The sequence below is a fragment of the Tyto alba genome, unplaced genomic scaffold (genome assembly GCF_018691265.1).
Source record: "Tyto alba isolate M040663 unplaced genomic scaffold, T.alba_DEE_v4.0 Super-Scaffold_10, whole genome shotgun sequence".
NCBI classification, from domain to species: Eukaryota; Metazoa; Chordata; class Aves; order Strigiformes; family Tytonidae; genus Tyto; species Tyto alba.
The window spans coordinates 20853893-20874978 of record NW_024881262.1 but is presented as its reverse complement, the minus strand read 5'-3'; the positions used below and the strand labels follow the sequence as shown (position 1 = coordinate 20874978).

At 46.4% G+C, this 21086-nt stretch overlaps 1 protein-coding gene across 3 annotated transcripts in view; it reads left to right on the top strand.

Moving 5' to 3' along the window:
* The window catches only part of SGPP2 (sphingosine-1-phosphate phosphatase 2), a 47421-nt gene that overhangs the window by 14297 nt on the left and 12038 nt on the right, over window positions 1-21086 (top strand). For all 3 annotated transcript variants that reach the window (XM_042800712.1, XM_042800718.1, XM_033005511.2), the window contains exons 2-4: window positions 263-421; window positions 12660-12839; window positions 15287-15376. In XM_042800712.1, coding sequence (XP_042656646.1) covers window positions 263-421; window positions 12660-12839; window positions 15287-15376 — 429 coding nt within the window. The remainder of the gene's footprint in view (window positions 1-262; window positions 422-12659; window positions 12840-15286; window positions 15377-21086) is intronic.

Here is a 21086-nt window from a genome sequence, read left to right as displayed (position 1 = left end):
GGAAAGACTGATCCGATCTCTTGGAAATCTTTGTCAGTGTGACTGCTACCCTTAATTAGTTTGAATAGATTTCTGATCTGCAGGAAATGTGGTTGAGCTATCACTGTAGTCTTCATTTCAGGATAAAAATGGAGCTTTATTTCTTGACACTTATTCCAACAAATTATTTGGTTTAAGGGCTGGGAACTGTAACAGGTAAAAATATCTTAAATGCTTGCTGTAATTTGCTAATTCACTAAAACTAAAATCCTCTAATTTCCAGGCTCACGCACAGAAGTATATTGTGAAGAACTACTTCTACTACTACTTGTTCAAGTTTTCAGCTGCTTTGGGCGAAGAGATTTTTTATATCACTTTCCTTCCATTTACCTACTGGAACATAGATCACTCTGTGTCTAGAAGGATGATAATTATTTGGTCTGTAAGTATTTCTATGACTTATTTAAAGGTGTAGTTGTTAATTTTGTAACTGTAACAAATGAATATTTAAGAATAACACTTCAAACAAACAAAATCCCTTCGAATAAAAAAAAGCCAACTTTATATGTGTAAGTTGTATGTTCAGGAAGCAGAGGCATTGCAATGCTGAGAGACGAGGCAAGAGGCATTAGCTGATGCAGGGAGTCTGTTCATCTCTGTTACATCTTGGACTGACTTATTTTTTCAGCCCAGTAACTGATTGAGCTGCTTTTGGTGGGATTTGTGCACAGAACAGTTGGGAGAACTGTTCCTTCCCAATGTGTCATGGTACTTTAAGGATCATTTTTCATCACTTTAGTAAATCTTTCTCTTACCTCAATTTCTTCTGCATAACCTCTTCATATAGTTCTGGCTTGGTTGAGATTAGTATAAGCCTAACATGAAGGGGCTGCACAGGCCGCAGTGGAATAAACAGGGTGCTTCTGCAGTCACTTGAGAGGGGAAAAAAGATATCAGATTCTTTGTTGAAGGCTAAGACTTAAAAGCATTGATTTTTGTTACTGTGAGAGCATTGTGAAATTAACTGGCTTCAGCATTGCTTCAGCCTTCACAAAAGCGGTTTGGGGCATCCAGAATAATGTATTTCCATTCTGGCACTGAAAACCAGTAGATAACCAGGCACTTCAGTCCAGGAACGGCTGTTGTTTTGTCACTGCCGTTACTCATCTCGGTATTGATCAGGTCTTTGCTGCCCAGATAAGACTGTTTTAGAACAAAGAAGGGAGGTAGAGAGCGTCTCTGGCAGATGGCAGACCCTAGAGGTTTAGCTGTCAATCTGCATTGATTTAAGAATTTGAAACTTGGTAAAAACTTGGATGTGATATCTAGCTTTGTTTCTTTACAGTGAAGCTTCTCCTTGGCTTAGTCAATTCTAGTTAATAATGTTCTGTCTTTTGTCCAATTAGTATGATGAGAAATAATAAAACCAATTTGAATTGGGTCGTACACTTCAAATGCGCCTGGTCTTGGACAGAAGGCGTTAGTTGTTCTGTGCCAGTAACCCTAGTCAATGCATTTTATAAAGAGAACGTGAAAAATAACTTGCAGATGAAATTTAGTAGTAGGTGGACACTGTATAATTAGAGCTGGGTTTTGGCCAGGAGTGCACCTACTGCTTCTGGAAATGTGCCACAGAAGATGATAATTGGTAGTTACTGCCTTCTGGATTTGCATATTACTCAAAAAATTACTCTTTAGAGCTTCTTGCATGTCTTTCTGCAGACTTGCCTTGCTTTGCCTTTACATTGCAAGGAATCCATCCAAGTACTGGCCGGATCTAGGCTGGTTTAATTGGAGTATTCAAGCTCGTGATATTATGATTATTAATATTATTCTTTGACTTAGGGAGTTTTGGAGTTGCCTTTTGTACTGAAAAGGAGAAGCTATTTTAAATGAGCAGACTTGTGACAATCTGTAGTTTTAAAAACATTTTAATTATATGTAATTATGAAAGGGCTAAAAATGTCTATGCAGGCTCTGTGCTAGCACTATGGCAAGCTCAGCTGGGTGGCTTGTTTGCTGGCGAGCAGGCTGTGAACAGAAACCAGCGTTCATGGTGCTGTGAGTGGTGTAGGTCTGTCTTAGACACCTTGGTCACGTACGCGACAGCAGAATTGGCTCAGCTGCACGAGGTGCCGAGGTGTTCAATGTGACAAAGCTGCACATTTAATTTCCTGGGAGGTTTTTGGCGATAGCACTGGAAGGTCACCTGTCTGGTGACACGGCGGTGAGCAGGAGCGCAGATCTGCGGGCTCTCTGCAGTTCAGTTTTAAATAAATGCTTCTGCTTCTCAACGAATGATGATGTGGGGCTGAGAACAGCTGTGTTAGATAAAAGCAAGAATCCAGGTAGCCTGATAGTCTCTGACAAGAGCTGGCAGTAGAGAGCTGGGAAGATCATGAAGGGGCAAGCGCAGCCCCCAGGCACAGTCTGCAGAAGGCTCTTATCCAGCTGGATCAAGGAGTTGGTATCAGACGGAGAGTCCTAGGGAGAAGGTAGTAGCAGTAGTTCCCTTTTAACACTCTTTGGGGTGAGGAGAGGTTGTTAGTGAAGCTCTTCAGCAGGGAGAGAGACGATGGACCAGCAACGACCTTCTCGTGAGCCTGGTGCAAAGCAGACGGGTACGTTGGGAACACGTGCCGGTGAGACACGGTCGGCAGGGAAGGTCGTGCCGAAGGGGACGTGCCGGAGAAGCAGGTTTACCCTTGGGCAGCAGAGAAACAGAAGTGGTACTGAGCGCCATCCTTTGTTTTGTGCTGCTGGGGACTTAAGCCCATGAGTTTCTGCTGCACGTTGGAAATCTCAGAGTGAGTGTCCCAGGATGAATCAGGAGAGTTTCTTCCCTTAAATATTAAAGCCATATTAATGCTGTTTACAAGGCCTTCCTGCCATCTTATCTCTAATAGTTTATGCAGAGCCAGTCACCCACATTTGAGAAAGATAAATTCAAACTGGAGCGGGGCCAGGGATGATTAGGGAACAGGCTAGTCTCTGAGCAGAGACTGAAAGCTTAGATAAGTCCCTAACAAAATGAAGTCAGAGAGAGGATGGGGCTGGCTGTAAACACCAGCAGAAGGAAGAAGCTTCTTAAACTAAAAGTACAGTCACAAGAAGAAGTGTGCATAAGGCAGTTGTAAATAAGCTAAGTTGAAGCCAAAGGTTGTGAAATAGCTCTAGAAGGGGGGGAAGGGCTGTAAGAAAATGTATGAAGAGAGTTTTTTTCAGCAGCAGCAGAGGAATGGACTTTGGTGCCCTAGGATGTCTTCTCCAGTCCTGGGTCCCCAAAACCGGCTGCTCGTGCTTTTCCATTTATCTGGATGGCTCTGGGAAACGCTGGCTGCTGTCACATCCAGATGCTTTGGAAGTTTAAAGCAGCATGCTGTGCTTCCATCGTGCTTTTCCACTGAGGATTCACAGTAAGTATGTAGGCTTCACCTTTCCCTTTACAGATAGACAAGGGAAATAACTGCCAGAAACCTCCAAGCAAGATGCTGGGTCAGTGTTGAAGGTACCCTAGTGTCTTTGCTCCCCTTCTCCAGCAATTTGAAGTAAAAGTTCATGAATCTGCACAGATGAGGCTTTGATGCCTGTGACTCTTGATACGTCATCCAGGAAGTACAGAAAAGAAAAATAATTTCACATGAACCATTCCCAAATGTACTTTAAATTTACTGCACATCTCAGCCTGAGAGGTGAAAGCTCAGCTTGTTTTTTTAGTCTCTGCACCCCTTCAGAAATTGAATGCTTTATCTCGGTGTGGAATTTCAGAGGTAAGGTAGAGACCTGGAAAAATATAGTTACAGTTTCTGCTTGCTACTCAGCATGCTTGGAAATTTTTTTCTGGTTATTTTTTTCAGGGTGCGTGAATGTAAAATGTATCTGCACCTCATTTGAGCCTATGATACTTCAATTTATACGGTATAAATAAGAGCTGGTCAGAGTGGACTTTGTCGGGGCAGATGTGGAAGCTGTTGGTGTATGACAGCAATAAGCTCCTGACTCGGGTGAAAGCGGCATCTCGGAGGGAAGGCAGAGTTCGGGTGGCTGGTGGTGCCAGGCGAGCACCCTCCGGACACAGACATCTGCCACGAGTCTGAGAACCTCCTGGGTCTGAATCCATGGCAGTTTTGCTTCCCATCTTGCTTTTCAGAGGAACAGTTTTCCAAAGGCTGCTGGCATTTAGTTACTTGGGGAAAGATGAGCTCTGAACTATGGCTCTCAGGGTAACCAGGAGTTTAATAGCCAGCAGGAATTTACCTGCAGTCATGATGCCACTGACGTTGCTGAGTGGTGATTGAATCCCTGGATGCTGCTTTGAAAACTCACTTTGCAGCAAACTTTGGTTTTAGTGATTCTTATGTGTTTGTCAGTTTTTGTGCTTTTGTAACATTTCACCAAAACAATCTTGAAACAGCTGATAAACATAGTCACTCGAAAGTCAAAGTCTTTAAAGTGCCATATATTACACTGCATAAGAACATATAAGACTGTGTTCAGGTGTGTAAGTAAGTAAGTACAAAATGACAGAATACAGAAAAAAAATGGTCCATACAAGAAAATATCATGCTCAAGATGATTAAGTATTAATTAAAAGGTAATTTTGTACATGCTGGTAGCTGTACTCTACCCTTGAAGAAAAAGTACCAGTGAGGCTTTCATAACAGAGACCAGCAGGGAGTAATTTAAGGTTGGAAACCTTTTGTATTTCACTAGCGCTACTAGGTGTAACAGTTTCTCAGTTTTAAGTGTTAGATGATAAACGGGGTAAATGTGACAGTAATTTTTCCTGCTGCCAGGAGACTGGGCCTGAATTTCCCTTATTTAAAACCATCATAAGATAGACAACTGCCTTACAGTTTTGTCTGAAGGCTTCTTTTAAAGACAGAATGAACATCCTAGGATGTTGGTCGGTTATACTTCTGGAGGCACAAGGCTCTCTTGATCCTGTTCTGCTTTTGGGTTTCTGAAGTCTGGCTCGAGAGCACCAGAGCACTCTTTTTAAGAAGTTTCCATGTCTGCTGTCTCTCCCCTCCTCCTGTCCCCTGGTGCCCCTTGCTGTGGCACACACGCCGTGGGGCCGCTGAGCGTGGCACTGCTTGGGCTGAGACCTGCCTCCTGCGTGTGCTGCTCACATCACGGCTGGCATTCCGCCGGCCCCGTACGACCTTGAATGTCCCACTGCACTTGACCAAATCCTTGGCAAACGCTGTGTGAAGTTCCTGTGCAGCTAGCACAAGATTGATGTATTTCCTGGGAAACAACAATAACCGTGACGGAGATGGCAGGTCCTCGAGCTCTCCTAGCCAGCCACCCGCTCCTGTAAAGTGCTTGTGCTTCAAGGAGGTGCCCAGCCTCACGCTTGTCGTTGGTGTCTCTGCATGTGGGGAGCGGCTGGGTGGCTCGGGGAGGGGATGGGGAGCCGATGCGATCACAGGGTGGCTTAGGGCCCCCCAGGCTGGGGGTGCCTGGGGCTTCCTCTGCCTGGGCTGCTGCCGAGGCAAAAGGCCAGCAGTGTTGCTCAGTGACTTTCATGGTGTTTTTTCCTGAAGCCAAAGCTTGGTTCTTGGCATTGTCATGGGGGTTGGAGCAGTATCTTCGTGAGAACGTGCTCTACCTTGCTTTGTTCCTCTTTCACAGTGAACCAAGTGATGTTCGAGGGCACAGTCACAGCCATTATCTGTTGCAGTGTTTATCTACTCACTTAGCCTTAGCTGAGGGGTGCTGAGAATAGAAGCTGTGAGCAGTGCAGACTGGCTGCTTGGTTTAATTTCTGTATGGTGAATCAAAGTCACGCCTGCCTTGACAACCATGAATATACTCTTTGCTTCTGCTTGACTAATCTCTTGCAAATGCCAATTTATTAATAGTGCATCCTTATTTTTGTTCCCCTCTTTCCAGTGTTCCCGATGCGCTCTGTCACTCCTATCAGCACACAATGGTTATGATAAAACCAAAACCAAAATAATTTTCAAATTGTAAATTTCTTTTGTGGGAAGATGACAAATATTATTGCAGGGTTTCCAGAGCCAAGTTACAGAGTTTCTGTTTTGAAGCCAAAACAGCAGTTTCAAAGTCAGGCTGCCACACTGTGAGTCTCAGGGAAGAAGTTGCCAATGTTATTTGACCCTATGTCTTCTCTAGAATTTCATCTTGTCCTTCTAATAGATCAATAGTGCAGATAGGAGAGCTGCAAAATCAGACGTGGAAAATAAATATGTTCTGGTCCACCTTTGTTAGCCAAAATATTACAGAGTACGAAAAGAATTGTTCCTCCTGACCTTCAGGTGCCTGTGGGACGGTCGGGTGTGTCCATCCCGGGGTGGAGGTTGTGGTAGAGGAGGGATGATGGAGGATGTGCTGCACCCCTGCAGTGCTGGGCCTGTTCCCTAAACCCTGCCCGACTCGGGGTCTGGGCAGCTGCCCTGTAAATGGTCCAAAGGGCAAATGGCGCCCTGAGGCACCGGCCCCGTGCCTCTGCATGCGGAGCTGGCTTGGCTCTGTCTGTCTGTCTGTCTGCACCGTGGCGGTAAATTGACACGCAGCGTTCTTGGTTCCTGCCACAGAAGTGCTGCCCACAGTGACTGCAAGAGTAGTGGGGGAAAACCACTGAAAATGTCAGTCACACCTGCAGGTGAGCAAACCCACTTCTTCGGTCATTGAAGCAATACCAGAGTTACGGGAATGCCAGGGAGCCAGGTCACTTTATGGGACTCTGCTCACAGGGAGGGGAACAGTCCCTCACCCCAGAGGGAACTCCTGCAGATGTTGGAGCGAATGAATTGGCATCTGGATCTATGTGGATGCCAATACTTCAAATGTGATTCATTGTCATTCACTAAAGCAAGATCTGCTAAAACACAATGATAGATTTGTCTTGTTTAACCCAGTGCAAAGCCCCAGGTGAGGATGTGTTTTTGGAGACGGACTGTGATTCAGAGGAAACCTTAAGAAAAGGGCTACAGAGGCTGTTGCACTGCGGTAGCAACTGCTAGTTGCGTTTGTGTAGTAAAATGTAATGCTGTTGACCCAAAGTGACAATAACGCTTTGTCTTTCCTTCGCCTGATGCTTTTGCTGTAAAGGATTGCTATTCCTCTCGCGCAGCCCAGGCCAGCCCAGCAGTACTAGTAGGCACCAGCGTTTTAGGGAAGTCTTGCTTTTAAGTTGCTTACAGCATTACAGAAAAACCCTTTGAGAGGGGAACAAGTAACAAGTCTTTACCCAAGTGTTTGGGGTTTTTGTTTGTTTGTTTTTTAAAGCTTCTTGCATTTATTGTAAAGATTTAATTCCGAAGACTTCAGAGTTATCTTCATAGCACTGGGAGAGCACAGATGCACATGAGAGAAGAGCAGGCTTATTTAAGGAAATTCAGAAAATCCCAAACTGAATAATGGTGTTTGTGGGCTTGGGGTTAGAAAAATACACTTGTGTGTCAGTCCTGCAGCCTTGGCCCACGTGTTCCTCCTGTGCAGTTAGAAATGCAGAACCCCGGGAGGGACAGCAGCTCTGGCGCAGTCTGTGCCCCGTGGTGGACCCAGCAGGACCGCAGCGTGCTGAGCTGAGCTGAGCTGAGGCAGCAGCACCTGGCAGCGCAGAAACAGCAGAGCCTGGTTCGACACTGAGCAGATTAGGGTAGCTGTACCCTAGATTTCAAGTGTGGTTCAGTAAGCCAGGCTGCTTACAGCTTCACTGCGGAGCAGAATGACGTGCGGGTAATATATTCCCTTGCAGTGCAGAGCAGCAGCCCTTGGGAGGAAAAGCCTGCCTTGCCTAGCCCTGGGCTCTCCTCTGCCTGTGAATGCAGCCCACAGGTTCAGCCACACAAGAAAAGCGCCCGGTTTGTGTTTCCCCGAGGCAGAGCAGTGGCAGGGGCTGTGGGAGCTGGGCAGCACATGTTGAAGAACGTGGGGCGATAGCCCTGCAGCCATGGGTCATGCCCACGTGGCCTTGGAAGAAGGGGCTGGGAGGGATGCGTTTTATTTCCTGCATCTTCAGCTGGTGCTGCCATCTCACTATCAAGTGACACTGCGGATATTGGGGAGCTGACATAATTTTCTGAGTGTCCCCACCTGGGCAGTGGTACGTGAGCAACTTCTCCTCGTGCGTGTGCATGCATGCACCTCCGTACAGAAGGGAAAGTGGCATTTCCCTCCATTATGCATGTGCATGGTTGTTGCCAGTGACCCCTCAGCCACACCTCTGCTCCCATGCCGTGGTCCACCTTGCTTTGCCATCATTTATTTAGGAAGGACTGGCATTGTGGCATTTGTCATAACCGTAGCTTGCAGGACTTGCAAATACAGAGGTAGAGCAGAGTCCTGTAGCCTCCCTGACAGGGGGCTCCCGTGGGAAAGCGGAGTGGGGGTCCTGGGCCAAGGGCTCCTTGTACAGACCTGTCTCATGCTCAAGAGCTTTGCTTCTGCCAAGGTTCGGGCCCTGCCTGTGGGTGTCCAGTGACCCGGGAAGGCTTGGGTGCTGACCTATGGGGCTTTTCCCTTTCCCATCCTTGAACTCCCCGGCTCCCTGCGAGACCAAGCAGCCCCCCTCGTTCACTCACATCTTTGTAACTCGGGTGTGAAATGGTTAAGCTTCATTTTGGAAAGCTTGAAAAGTCTGAGGTACAGGGCAGTTAGAGCTGCTGCCATCAGCTTTAGGAGTAAAGGGAATTAGCCATGCCCATCCCCTCAGCTTTTGTGAAATCTCAACTAAATCCCCATGCATTTCTGTGTGGTTATCTTCTCCATGTAATTGTGTCCTGCATAATCCATCACAGCTTTGACTTTGTTGCTTCAGTAATGGAAAAGTCTCCAGGTTCAGACAAATTCCCTATGCAGAGACAGAGGTAGTTATTAATGTGCAAATTAAAATTATTTATGCTGATGATGTCTGCAAACTGTTTTTCAACCAGAAAATTCTGTTGATCTGCGTCACTTGGACAAAGTTGAAGAGAGGCTGTGCTAGAAATAAACAGAGAATAGCATGGAGAGCTGTAACATAGCACTCTAGGTAGGCAAAAATATCTCACCAATGTAAGGAAACAGAACAATAAAGCATGAAGAAATTATTTGCTTCAAGGTTTTTCTTCTTTGCCATGCCAGTGAGACAGCAAACGGTGTCTGCTTGCTCAGCATTCAAGGGCCTGTTGTTCCCTCTGCTCTCCAACAGTCAGCTTTGGGCTTGGAGACCTCTGGGGTGGAAGTGTACATGGGCATGTAAAGACTTTTGCAATGGGTTGTATTTAAATCTTAGGTGAGCCTGGCCTGTCCTTCCCCTCTAAATCTTCACAGCCCTCCGGAACAAAGGGGAGCTGGGTGAAGCCCAGTGCTGCAGGCTTGAGGGAACACCCTGCTTTAGACTTTGAAACGCATGAACTTGCTACAAGGTGACGCGCTCCTGGGTCAAGCCTTAAGCTCCCTTCCCATTTGTCTGTCCGAAACCATCGCGAATGCGCTGTTTGGTTTACTTAGGCTGGAAATCACAGCAGGGTTACCCAGTCCTGTGGATTTAAGCAGTCCCAAGTTACTTGCTGGTTCGGACTTGGCGTAGTTTCTGCCCATGCTAAATTTATTCCAGGGCCATCAAAGATTTTTGGTATTGCACAAATAGGTAATTCAAGTCAAGTGTAGGTGAGGCTTAGCTCTGTGTTGATCTTTAGCCTGTCCACCATGCTCAGCTCCCCATCTCCCTTCTCCTCCTTTCCAGAGCTTCAGCGGCTATGGTTCACAATGTTTATTACAGGGGTTTTCTCATCTGCTAGGTTGAAAAAAAAGCTGATAACAGGCCAGAACCTTCAGGCTGCTTGCTTTCTTTCACAGGACTGTTAGAGAGTAAATCCAAAATGACAGAGAAATAAGGTCAGGAAATAATGAAATGTGGCTTAAGAGAGAATATGCCACTTAACCGAGGCAGATACCTACCATCCTCAGAAGAGGAGAGCTGCCACAGAGTGCAATTGAGATATATCCTGCAATGAAATGTAATGCTGTAAGTGCATTTCTGCAAAACACTTCTCATGTGGTGACTGCATCTACAGTGGCCTCCTACTTATTTCGGTTTGATTTTTTTTTTTTTGCTATCTGTGGCTGAGCTCTGGATGTTTGTGCCTGGCACGCTCACGGGGCCGTTGCCCTCTGTCCCCAGCTGTGTGATGGGCCCCGGCAGGACCGGCTGATGCTCAGGGCTGGGCTGGGCACCTCTCCCCGGGGAGGGCACCCCTCTGCCCACAGAGCAGGAGCTCTGGGCCACTTGCTTTGCCGTGCTGCGAGCCAAAATGCCCGTGTGGAGCCTGGGCAGTCCTGTGCTCCTCCAGCCCCTTGCAAGCAGCATGTGGAGGGGCAGGCGAACCAGAGCTACACCTTTGCTGGGTGGCTTTTATCAGTGGTGACTTATCATCTTACGCCGCCTTGGTGAAGCCTGTTAGTTCAGCTGGTGGGGGGATGTTTTAGTGCACCCACAGCTGCTGCTTCTGCCAAATAATCCAGGACATGGTGTGTAAAACCACACCATGTCCCAGATAAGCAAAAGGCAAAGGTCTGGTGCTTCAAGAGATCAGTTCTTAGTCTGAATGTATTCATATCTTCTTTGTATTTTATGGAGGTCGTCTCACCTTTCATTACTGTATGTGTCTATACAGTACGTGTTTTTAAAAAATACAAGGGTCCGAATTTAATCTGGAATGCCAGGAAGTGAGGTTGTGAGTGCCAGTGTTGTGAGTTTGCCTGGTATTTTTGCTTACCGATACCACCTCCAGCATTCAGCCTGTTTTTCACCATTAGAGGAGTCCTAGCATAGCCTTCATTTCAAAGATGACTCATTTCCCTTTCTGTAATACTCTTATGTCCTAGTGCTAATAATACCTCTCCAAGTGGAAGTCATTATTATAAAGGACTGCTGATAAACTGGCTCGTCCTACCTTGCCTCTCAGGTGGTATCGCAAATGGTAGCCTCAATGTTTTACCTTCTGTCAGAGAGAGTAATTTTGCTTTCAACCGTGGAACTTAATTAACTTCCAGAGATGTGCCTGCATCCCAGTGGAAACTTGTGGCCTTAACCACATAAACCCAAGCAGTGGTTTCTTTAAGGCACTTGTTCCTTGAGCCTTCGTTTATTGTGAGCAGACCAGGGCAGGGTATTTGCTGAGTGCCCTCTGCCCTGTGTATCAGGGTGAAGTAGGAGCAGCCAGGTGTGCCACAGGTGGTGCTGATGATAAAGAAGTACTGTGATTCATCTGATGAGGGATAAAGGATGCAAAGGCACCAACAGTCACTTTTCCAGGCTCTGGTGCTGGCAGTAAGCCTAGCACTCTCTGCGGCATGTGCTTTGCTGTAGAGAGGGGGGTGAAGGAATATGATGTTTTGGCTTTTTCCTGGTCCTGATTTGTGAATCCTGAATCCTGATGTCTTTCTTTTAGTGTGAACCCATTTTTAAAATGGCTGGTGGGAGAGAGAGAGGGATGCAATGTGGCTGGTGACAAATGTGGCAGCGGATGATCGTGTTGCTGTTCTGGCATATGGCTAACACCAGCATGGGAAGGATGTTATTTTAAGACCCCTCATTTGCTAGTGGAAGTGTGAGAAGCAGAACAGCGAGACGTCTCGCACAGCAACTGCGCTTTCATGGTAGACATCAGTTAACCTGATTTTTGTATTTAAAGAAAAAAAAAAGAGAAAAGGTTTGTTTTGTTTTGTAGAGCTTGCTTTGCATATGCCTGGCTGCACTATCCAAAGGGAAGAGGGTGGCAATAGAAAGCAAATACGTCCTCCAGGGACAGCCTGGGTGACGTTTGCTCAAGTCCTTCTCGCTGTGGATGCTGAGAGCTTGTTGCCTTTGGGAAGAGGGTGCTGAGGAGCAGAGGGTGTCAGCACGGTGGATGCCCTGGGTGCTGCTGGATGGGCTGCACCTCTCAGGGATGCTGGCCAGCTTTGTCTCTTGCCTCTGCTTCCCACTGCTACTGCTCACAGTGACCTGAGAATGCAACATTTCCCCCCAGATCACTGTGTTGCAGTGCTCGGTAGCTAATTAATGGAGCCCTTGCTTAAACCTCTGGTGTCCCAGTCAGGGCACAGAAGCCCTTTGCTGCTGGTGAGTTAGGCAGAAGAACTGGTACTTTATGTTGCTCATCCAGTTTTCTCTCTGCTGCCTCCCCGAGGATGCCAAGGTTATTATTTATTATTATTTAATAACCACACCAGCGGTGCATCCCAGCAGGGTCCCTGCAGCACCCTGTGTGGTGGGTGGAGTGGGAGTTGCTGGTGCTGCCACGGAGAGCTGCTGCCTGGAGCTGGGAGGGATGCGGCTGGGCAAGGCGGTGGTGGAAAAATTTATCTTACAAGTGTTTTCTTTGCTCACGAGGGGTTATAAGGGATAGGGAGGAAACTTAAACTTCTGTAGCATGGGGTGGGAGCCAGCTGTCTGTCTCACGCCACCCCATATTGATGCATCTTGTCAGTGAACCCTCCTTTAGGTCCCACTTCTGATCAGGTTACAACATGGTGCAGTAAAACCTGCCTCTTCCTTCACTGACTGGGATAATGGAAACTCCTTTAATAATTCAGGAGATAAATTCTGCGCTTGGGGTGGTGGATTTTGCAGGAAAAAGCGCAGACATAGAGGTGGTTCTTGGGTGGGCTGAGTGGGGATTGCCCGTGCTGACTGCCAGCCCTGTGGCCTTTCCTCTCCCCAGATAGTGATGTACATAGGCCAGGTCTCCAAGGACATCCTCAAGTGGCCTCGGCCCCTCTCGCCACCTGTCGTCAAGCTGGAAATGAGGGCAGACGCAGAGTACGGGATGCCTTCCACCCACGCCATGGCAGCTACCGCCATCTCCTTCTCCTTCCTCATCGCGACCGTGAACCAGTACAAGGTAGGGGGTACAAAAAGGAGAAAAAAAGAAGAGCACGTGTCTACTTCCAGCAAGCTACAGAAAACTAGCAAATCCAAAGCTGTCGCCGCTTCCAGAGGAGCTCTGTGTTTATTTTCACAGATGTGTATTTTTCCCTGTTGTTACACATAGCTGGCCAATAACAAGCACAAGAAATTTAGCAGAAATCTTTCTCTGGCACAAGCCCTGCTCAGAGCTGCGGGCAGGCTGCGCTGCCCTGCTGTGGTTTGGTGGGTTCATTGTGTTTTTGTGTGTGGGGTGACCATGGAGGGAGCTGCAGAAGATGCCTGGTGTCAGTGTTTTGTGCTCGCCCAGCAAGCCAGTGCAACGCCTTGGGAAACGCTGGCTCCCAGGGAAACTGAAGGATCTCTGTGTCGCCTGTTTTTTTGTATGATGCAGGAAAAGCATCCTTGGAAATCCACTGACTCTTACTTGTGTTAGACTAATAGCACATAACATGATTTGAGAGCCTGTTTGTCAGAGAAGTGACAGCAGTTTCACTGCACTGGAACTGTAGGCCGCTTGGGAAGATCTCATAATTATTTTCCCCAAACCTCCAGCCTTTTCTCTTTCTAAAGGTTAATTTCCCAGAAACTCATTTCTTCATGATGGTCATTTTCATTTAACTGTGTTTCCTGTACTCTAGCAGTAACAGCTTCCTGACTGCATCTTATTTAAGCATGTTTCTCAGCCCTCTCAACTGTATTTCAAAGATAAACACGTATAACCAAGAGTACGGCCAGGGGGGTCTCGCTGTCACAGTGTCCCTGGGTGTCCTCCCCAAGGTGTCAGCGCTGTCACAGTGTCCCTGGGTGTCCTCCCCAAGGTGTCAGCGTGTGTGCAGGGACAGAAGGTGGCCACTCTTTTGATGAAAGGGGCTGTGTCCTGGGGCTGTAACTCAATAGAAATGGAGATCTCTGGAGTAATTTAACTCACCCAGTCCCACCTGTGAAGCAGTGAGCTTTGCTCCTGCCTGTGGTGCAGGGATGAGGGAGCAGGTCAGTGGTGCCCAAAGCTGCACTGCCACCCTCCTGCCCCCGGGAATTGCATGGTAAGTGGTCAGAGCAGCTTGGCAGAGGAGGAGCCTTAAGATGGGGTATTTGTCAGCCCTGGAAGAGCAGATCCATGTGTCAGAGCTGCTAAAAAGACCTGGTCAGCAACACTTTCTCCTCCTCCTCAATCAGTAAGCTACCAGTGGGACATGCAGCTCTTCATGGGCTGTCTTGTACTTCTTGGAAACTGCCATGAAACAATAAAGCTGCTGTAAAATAATTAAATGATTTAATTGCCTCTATTAAGAAGGAAAAAAATCTACCAGTACATTATGTTGCTATCTTTTCAAGCTGCCCTAGTCATCAATTACCGATCTGGACTAGCTCCCGGGCTGCCTGCTGAAGGGGGAATAAAGTGGGCATAAATCCTCCAAAGGCTTAGAGAAGTGAGGAAAAAATAGTGTTTTATGAACTGGGAATGACATCTGCAGCCAGGCCTGAGCTCTCTATTCCAGGGGCTAGAGTATGCCATGGGGAAAGGGTCAGAAGCAAGTTGTTATGCTTAAAATTTCCACAGAAGCATTTTTGCACTGACCTGTGGCCACTCCCGTCAGTCATCAGCCTCTCAGCAGTGGATGGAGAGTTTGTGTCTCCATTTAATTGGGTTGGTTTATTTTTTCAGAAACTTCTCCTTCATGGACTGAAAGGAGCCCACCATCCCACTTGGTTTCAATATTTGAATGAGTGGGTTAAGGGCTAAGATGTTAAGATTATTCTGTACCAAATGTGGGAGTTTTTAAAATTTTTAAATGTTGATTTGTTTCAACACTTCTTTCCTCGTTTGTAGGCAACTCAGAGAGAGAGTTAAGCAAAACCAGCTTCATAAGAAGACGATTAAACCTTGTCACAGGGAAGAGTGGTCCTGACTGCTCTAATAGCTGGATTACGGTTTCAGCCCAGACATTGATTTTCCCCTCTCAGCCCACTGCTCGAGGACTATTGATCATGCTCCTGGTCAGGCTCTGCAGCTATCATGTTCCCCTCAGGCGACCTGAGGCTGCAGTTCAGCCTCGGGCATCGCTTGTACAACGTGCTGTGCCTTTTTTCCCTGAGGTCTTTAGCACTAGCATGGATTCTGCAGGTAGATATAGTGGTGAAAAACTCTGCAAATGCCATCTATTTCCCAGGCTTCACCTTCACAAAAGCGGGCACCACAGATAACAAAGTGACATTCCAGCAGGTTTGCATGTTGGCCGATGTGAGGTCTTGTCTCTGGTCACGTTAATCTCTTTGGGAAAGTACAGCTCAGGAGCCACTTCCCAACATGAGATCCTTGCATCAGTCTGGCTGCTTGGGTGTTTTATTCAGATATATACTCATGTTAAAGTGGATAATGGTGTAATGGGTGTATTTTTATTTTTTTTTCCCTTTTCACAGTATCCATTCGAACTAGGCCTGGTAGCAGCGTTTGTGTTTTCGACGCTGGTGTGTCTCAGCAGACTCTACACAGGGATGCACACAGTCCTGGTAAGGATGCCTTGCGCCGTCCCGTGCTGGTCGTGCCTCCGGCTCTGCTTACCCACAGAGATGCCCAGCTCCCACTCTTCCAGCGATGTATGTCCTGCCTTGGCCGTGCCACTGCAGGAATACAGGAGTCACGCCACTAAATGTCAGGCTGTACATTGAAAAGCAGGTGTGAGAAAACCCTCGGGCTATTGCTATTTGAGTCTGCAGGGGAATTATTTATACCATTAGGGAAGCAGCAGTGCATGTGGGTTGAGGAGCCGGGTGAGGTCGGTGTGGCATCTGACTTGTAGTTCTCTATTTTGAAATTTTAATTGCAAGGAATGCACTTGGGTAACTGACGCTGCTCCTTAGCTAAGCCTTTTGTGCAATAGTATCACTGTTGTCAGCGAGAAATATTCTGGGCTGGTTTAGCCTGGGAGTGTCAGGGAAGGAATAGCAGGTTGGTGAGTCACACCGGTGACCACTGGAGAGCAGAGGAGAGGGTAGAACGTGACAAATGTGAGCTGCCCCTGGGGGGCTGGGGGACACAGTGTCTCGTGTTACCATACAGGGACACGACACTTAAAAAAATTTATGACAAGCTTCTTGTTTTCAGCTGGAAGGAAGTTCATTCTTAAAGTACTGAGATGCACAAATACTTTGTCCAAAAATAATCATAAAATATCTGTGACTATATGACAGACTTGTTGGGCATAGTTGTTCAGAGAAGTCAGTGATGCTTTAAGAACAGATTTCAGTTTAACTTTGATTGCACAGTAGCTAGTTCCTTCCTGATGGGAGGAAACATTATTGATCTGTTATATATAGTGGTCAGAGGGGTGGCCCAGCTTCCCAAGTATGGATAAAAGCTCCCAGCTACTTCCCTGCAGGAGTTGGTTATATGCATTGTTGGTTGGTTACATATGCATAAATAACTGCATTTTTTAACTAAGTAATAATTATGTTTGTAGTAAGGAGACTTAAGGACTTGAAGAAAGGGAGGCCTTATGAGATTAAGGTTATCTATAAAATAGAGCTTGACCTTCCCTTCCAGGCCTGGTGGATCAAAACGATATCTTAAATCGAAGCTGGAGACACCCTTCCTTGGCTAGTGACCTTAAGTCAGTCAGTAAAAATTCTTCGCATACTTCCCTTGCTGGTCCATCGTAATGAAAGACTTCTCTAAATTTAGATGGATTTTAGGGTAGGGAAGAAAAAGTCCTTTGTGCCTTTGACATGATAAAAAGTGCTTTAAAATAAAAAAAAAACCTCCTTAGTTGAAGTGTGAGTAATGCTGCCTTTCAAAAGGCACATGTACTTCCCTGGGGTCTTCATCTCGTGCGTGCCATGGTGGGGCCAGGGCAAGGTCTGATGGTCCCAGCTGCAGCCCCTCTCTCTGCGCCAGCATCCCACCTGCACTGGCAGGTTCTTTTGGGGAAGAAGTGCCCTTCAGAGCCATTTTCTATGCTTTGAGGGATGGCTCCCACCCCGGGCTGCCCAAGATGCCACGGGACCGAGGTGCAGCAGCCGCTCAGCCAAGCCACCAGCTGAAACAGCCTCTGTCTAATGGATTTTTAACTGAGGTTTTAATAGAGAGTGAATACTGACAGGATATAATTATGTATTAAGTGAGCATAATATTTTAGTAAAGCAAATGAATGGGTAACATATGCCTACCGACTTACTGTAACTGAATTTTTCCCGTTTGAGGAACAAGGAGGAGTGGCAAGGAGGTGGCACCGTGCTTTGCTACAGCCATAGCTGGATCTCCAGTGCGGAGGCTCATCTTCTGTAGTCTCAGCTCTACAAATCAGTCTGTATTTCAGCATTGCTGGCCTTGCTTTCAGATCGGGAGTGGCCTCAAAAATCACAGTTATGTCAACAGAAGAGAAGTTACCATTAAAGATCTTCTGGAGAGTCAGTAAGCTGGTATGAGAGCTATCTGCATCATTTTAGCCGTGTCAGAATGAATATTACGGTTAGGGAAAAGGGAATAAACACCCATTGCCTGGGCTGTTATCAGGAAAGCATCACTCAGCCAGAGAATGGGGTGGAAGCAATGCACTTGTGTGGCTAATTACATTGTGTTGTTAATTACAACAACCCATCCTCACCACCTCAACACCGAGAATATGCCGTGTGTGTGAAGAAGCAGGTGAAAGGCAGGGTGCCTCCTTTTAGTTCTTAAATGAGGGAGTCTGAGGATCTGGTGAAGAGGGAATTTGGAGTTAACTGGGAAGGACAAAGCAAAAATTTGGACACATTTTGAAGCAGCAAATCTGTAACTTTTTAGGGGTTATTTTTAATGAACAAAAGGCAATTGGAGACAATAGGACTGGGGTTTTATTGTTTGCTTTTTTCCCACAGAGTTGTATTTTAGAAAATAGCCCTTTACCCTCAATCCTCAAACTTTGGCCCAATTTTTGATGTCTGCCTTAGTGAGGTGAACAAGTTTTCCTGTCTCACCACTGCTGGAGCACATCTTAGTCATCTCGTGTTTGAAACTATGAGCGACAGTGTTTGTCTGAGTGCAGAGTGTTCTGGAAAGGTGTGAGCAGGATCATTGCAAATCCTGTCAGGAGGGAGGGCAGCCCCCATAGCCAGGGGAGGAGGGGAGGCTTTTAGGCCACCTTTTTTTTAACCCTTCAGGGCCAGCAGTATGAATTTCTTAATGCATCAAGCTGGTGGGTTTGCATTTGCTGTGGCGGCAGAGCTGGCTCTCCTCCCGGCTGCGATGCGTGTTCTCCCGTCTGCAGGCAGTGGCGGGGGCCTGGGCAGGCACCAGTCACACCAGAGCCACAGCTGATGGTGTGACAGCCTTACTGGTACTGCAGCTTCCCATTTGCACTGCCCTGGGTTAAAAGCAATAATGCCCTGTGCCAGCCAGCATGGGGGGTAGGGTACGGGGACAAGTCAAAAAGTCACTTTTCATGGCCAAAAAGACACCTGAAAGTCGTTTCTGTAATTAAATTAATTTTTTTTTTTTTTTCCCCCCGGGGATACACTGATTCTGTGTTGATGCGTTTATTGCTGATTACAGCACCTTCAGGAGAGGGTACACTGTAGCCCCCACCCTGCTCCTTTGCTGTGCTGTACCTCAGTTTTTTTAACGCCACCAGTAATCCTGAAATTATCTTAAAATATTTTAAAGCTGCTAAACAAACAACATATTGGCATCGCTTTACACACTGTGGCAGTACAGTCCTCGTGGGATGAAACAGAGTAACCTTTAGGAGTGGGAAGCAAATAAGATATTTCTGATTAGGAGAGCAAGTAGCGTCTCACGCTAAATGAAAGCGTGAAGGGAATTCGGGCAATTAGTGGCCACCTACAAGACAGACTAGGAGAGGTGTTATTTTTGCTTTGATTGGCAGTATCAGGGAAGATGCTTGAGCGCCACTGTGTTTGGGGTGCTGGTTCGATACCCTGCGGGCATTTTGTGAGTGAGTGCAATTCCAACTGTAGTTTCAGTGGGAAGAGCACAGAAGGGTCTTGCTTTCAGAAAGCTTTGGCAATCCTAAAACAAATTGTGCTGTGAGACCTCAGGAAACAGAAACCCCATCCCGGCAGAAGGCATTTTGAAGTGCCCCAGTCCTGCATCCCAGGCATCATGTGCAACTGGATGTTTGCCTCTGTTGTTTTTCTTTATGTACGTGTAACACAGGAAAATAACTTACACCGTTAGAAACCAAATACCGGCCTGTTCTTTGGGTAGCAAAGCAAAATGACAGCGCTCTAGTTAAAATCAATAGGAGCGAGGCCTCCCTCGTGTGGAACCTGGGCAGCTGCTCGTCGCTGGGGGGCAGGCAGGGGGGTGCTGTGGGGGGATTTTTGGAAGGGAAGGAGCCTGTGGGGGACTCGTCTGTGCTGAGGGAGCTGGAGCGTCCCAGCAGGGAAACGGGAGGTTTTAAGCTTTGCCGGTAGTGCTGCACCTTGAGCAAAATGGGTGCCTGCCCTCATTTAAAAATTCCTTTATAATTGCGGGTTTGGCAAGAGCCTAATCTGTTTACACAGGCAGACGGGCAAGAATGTGCTTCCTGGGAGTGCTAACAGCAGGGAAAAGCTAAGGTCTTGCTCCTGGGTGCGCAGTAGGGAGAGTCCAGAAAAGCAGTTTTTCTCACAGAAATCAGAGCCATCCCTCTTCTTTCCCTCTTCTCCTTACTTACAGGCGAGGGGTGAAAATCATTAATTCTGAACTGCTAAATGTCTCTCTAATGTGCTGGTCTTGAACTCACCTGTCTCCTCTGGGTATTCAGAAAATCAAACCTCTGGCTGTGTGTACCAGAACCAAAGGGAGTCACTACTGATGGCCATGGTTGGGGATGTCCCACGCTCTCCAGCAGCTTCTAGTGAGGAGTCTCTAAAATGAGAAGCCCATGTATTGGCGGATAGGGGGAAAACCAGAATAAACCACTGGTCTCCAAACTTTTTTGATCAATAGAAAAATTTTGAGCATGCACCCCCAATATATCTATATTTACTTATGAATTATATGCATGGGCTACTGTACTGATATGTACATTATAAAACATACACAAAAATATAAATTAAAAAAGGATGAGATAAGGATGATATAAGCACTACTTTAAAAAAAAAAATTACTTATTAGTGGTTCAAAAAGTATTTTCTTACCAGAGCCCAATGCATTGTCTTGCACACCCACTTTGGAGGCCACTGGTATAGGCCAGTGGTCGGGAGCAGAGCTAGTTGTCTGGATACCACTTGAAAACTCCAGGAGCCATGTTACTCTACTGGGTCTGAATGGGAGGATAATAAAATTCAGAAAACTTTAATCAGGTCTGTAAATAGAGGCTGTCTGCGCACTGGCCAGGAACTGATGGAGTCAGCTGGGAAAATCTGAGCAAAGCCTTTGTTAGGGGAATGTTAATGTTTGGTTAAATGTCCTTAATTGGAACAGAAAAGCACATGAACAACTTTTGAGTTTCATGCCTTAATCACACATGGAGGAGATATTGAGATGTCAGGACTTTTTCTTCTAATATGAGGTGGGCAAATAGTGGGGTAGGAAATGGAGGTTCACAGTGGTCATGGGATTTCTGAGCATCAGTGCTGGGAGCAGCTCTCAGATCTTTCGTGTTGATGCAGTTACTTAGTGTTGAGCTAAAACGTACCTTTGTGTGTAAAGTTATCACCTAAAAACTGGTATAAAAAAATGGATTACTGTGAAATATTGACACCTAATGGTATTTTACATATTAGACATCTGTGAACAGCTTTGTGTATTTCCATGGCTATCCTCATGTCATGGATGAGGGAATAAATGTAAGTGGAAATTTGTATTAGGAATGTGCAAAATAACTCTGGGAGTTGCTTAAAACCAAATGCGCTGTGAATCTATTGCCTGGAAAGTTGTAAACAGCTAAAGTTCAGCCATACTGGAGTAATGTATTTACCAGAAAGTCATTAAATATTTCTGCTGTGAAAAAGTCCCCTCATTCCTGCCTAACTGTAAGTGAAGTTCTCATAAATAATTCATTTTAGACTGTGACCAAGCATGATGGTGGTCAACTGTCATGACTGTGTGAAAAAGATGCAGTCTTGAGAAGAGAACATTTCTTCCTGTGATTCGCTTTTGCAGTGCATTTCATGGTCAGAGTACAAACTCTGCTTCCTCCTGAGCGATGCTGGGAGAGCGGCGCAGGGAAACTTGTTATATTGCTTTTTACATGGCTGCTCTCATAGAGACGACTTTTGTTAGGGGTTACCTCTT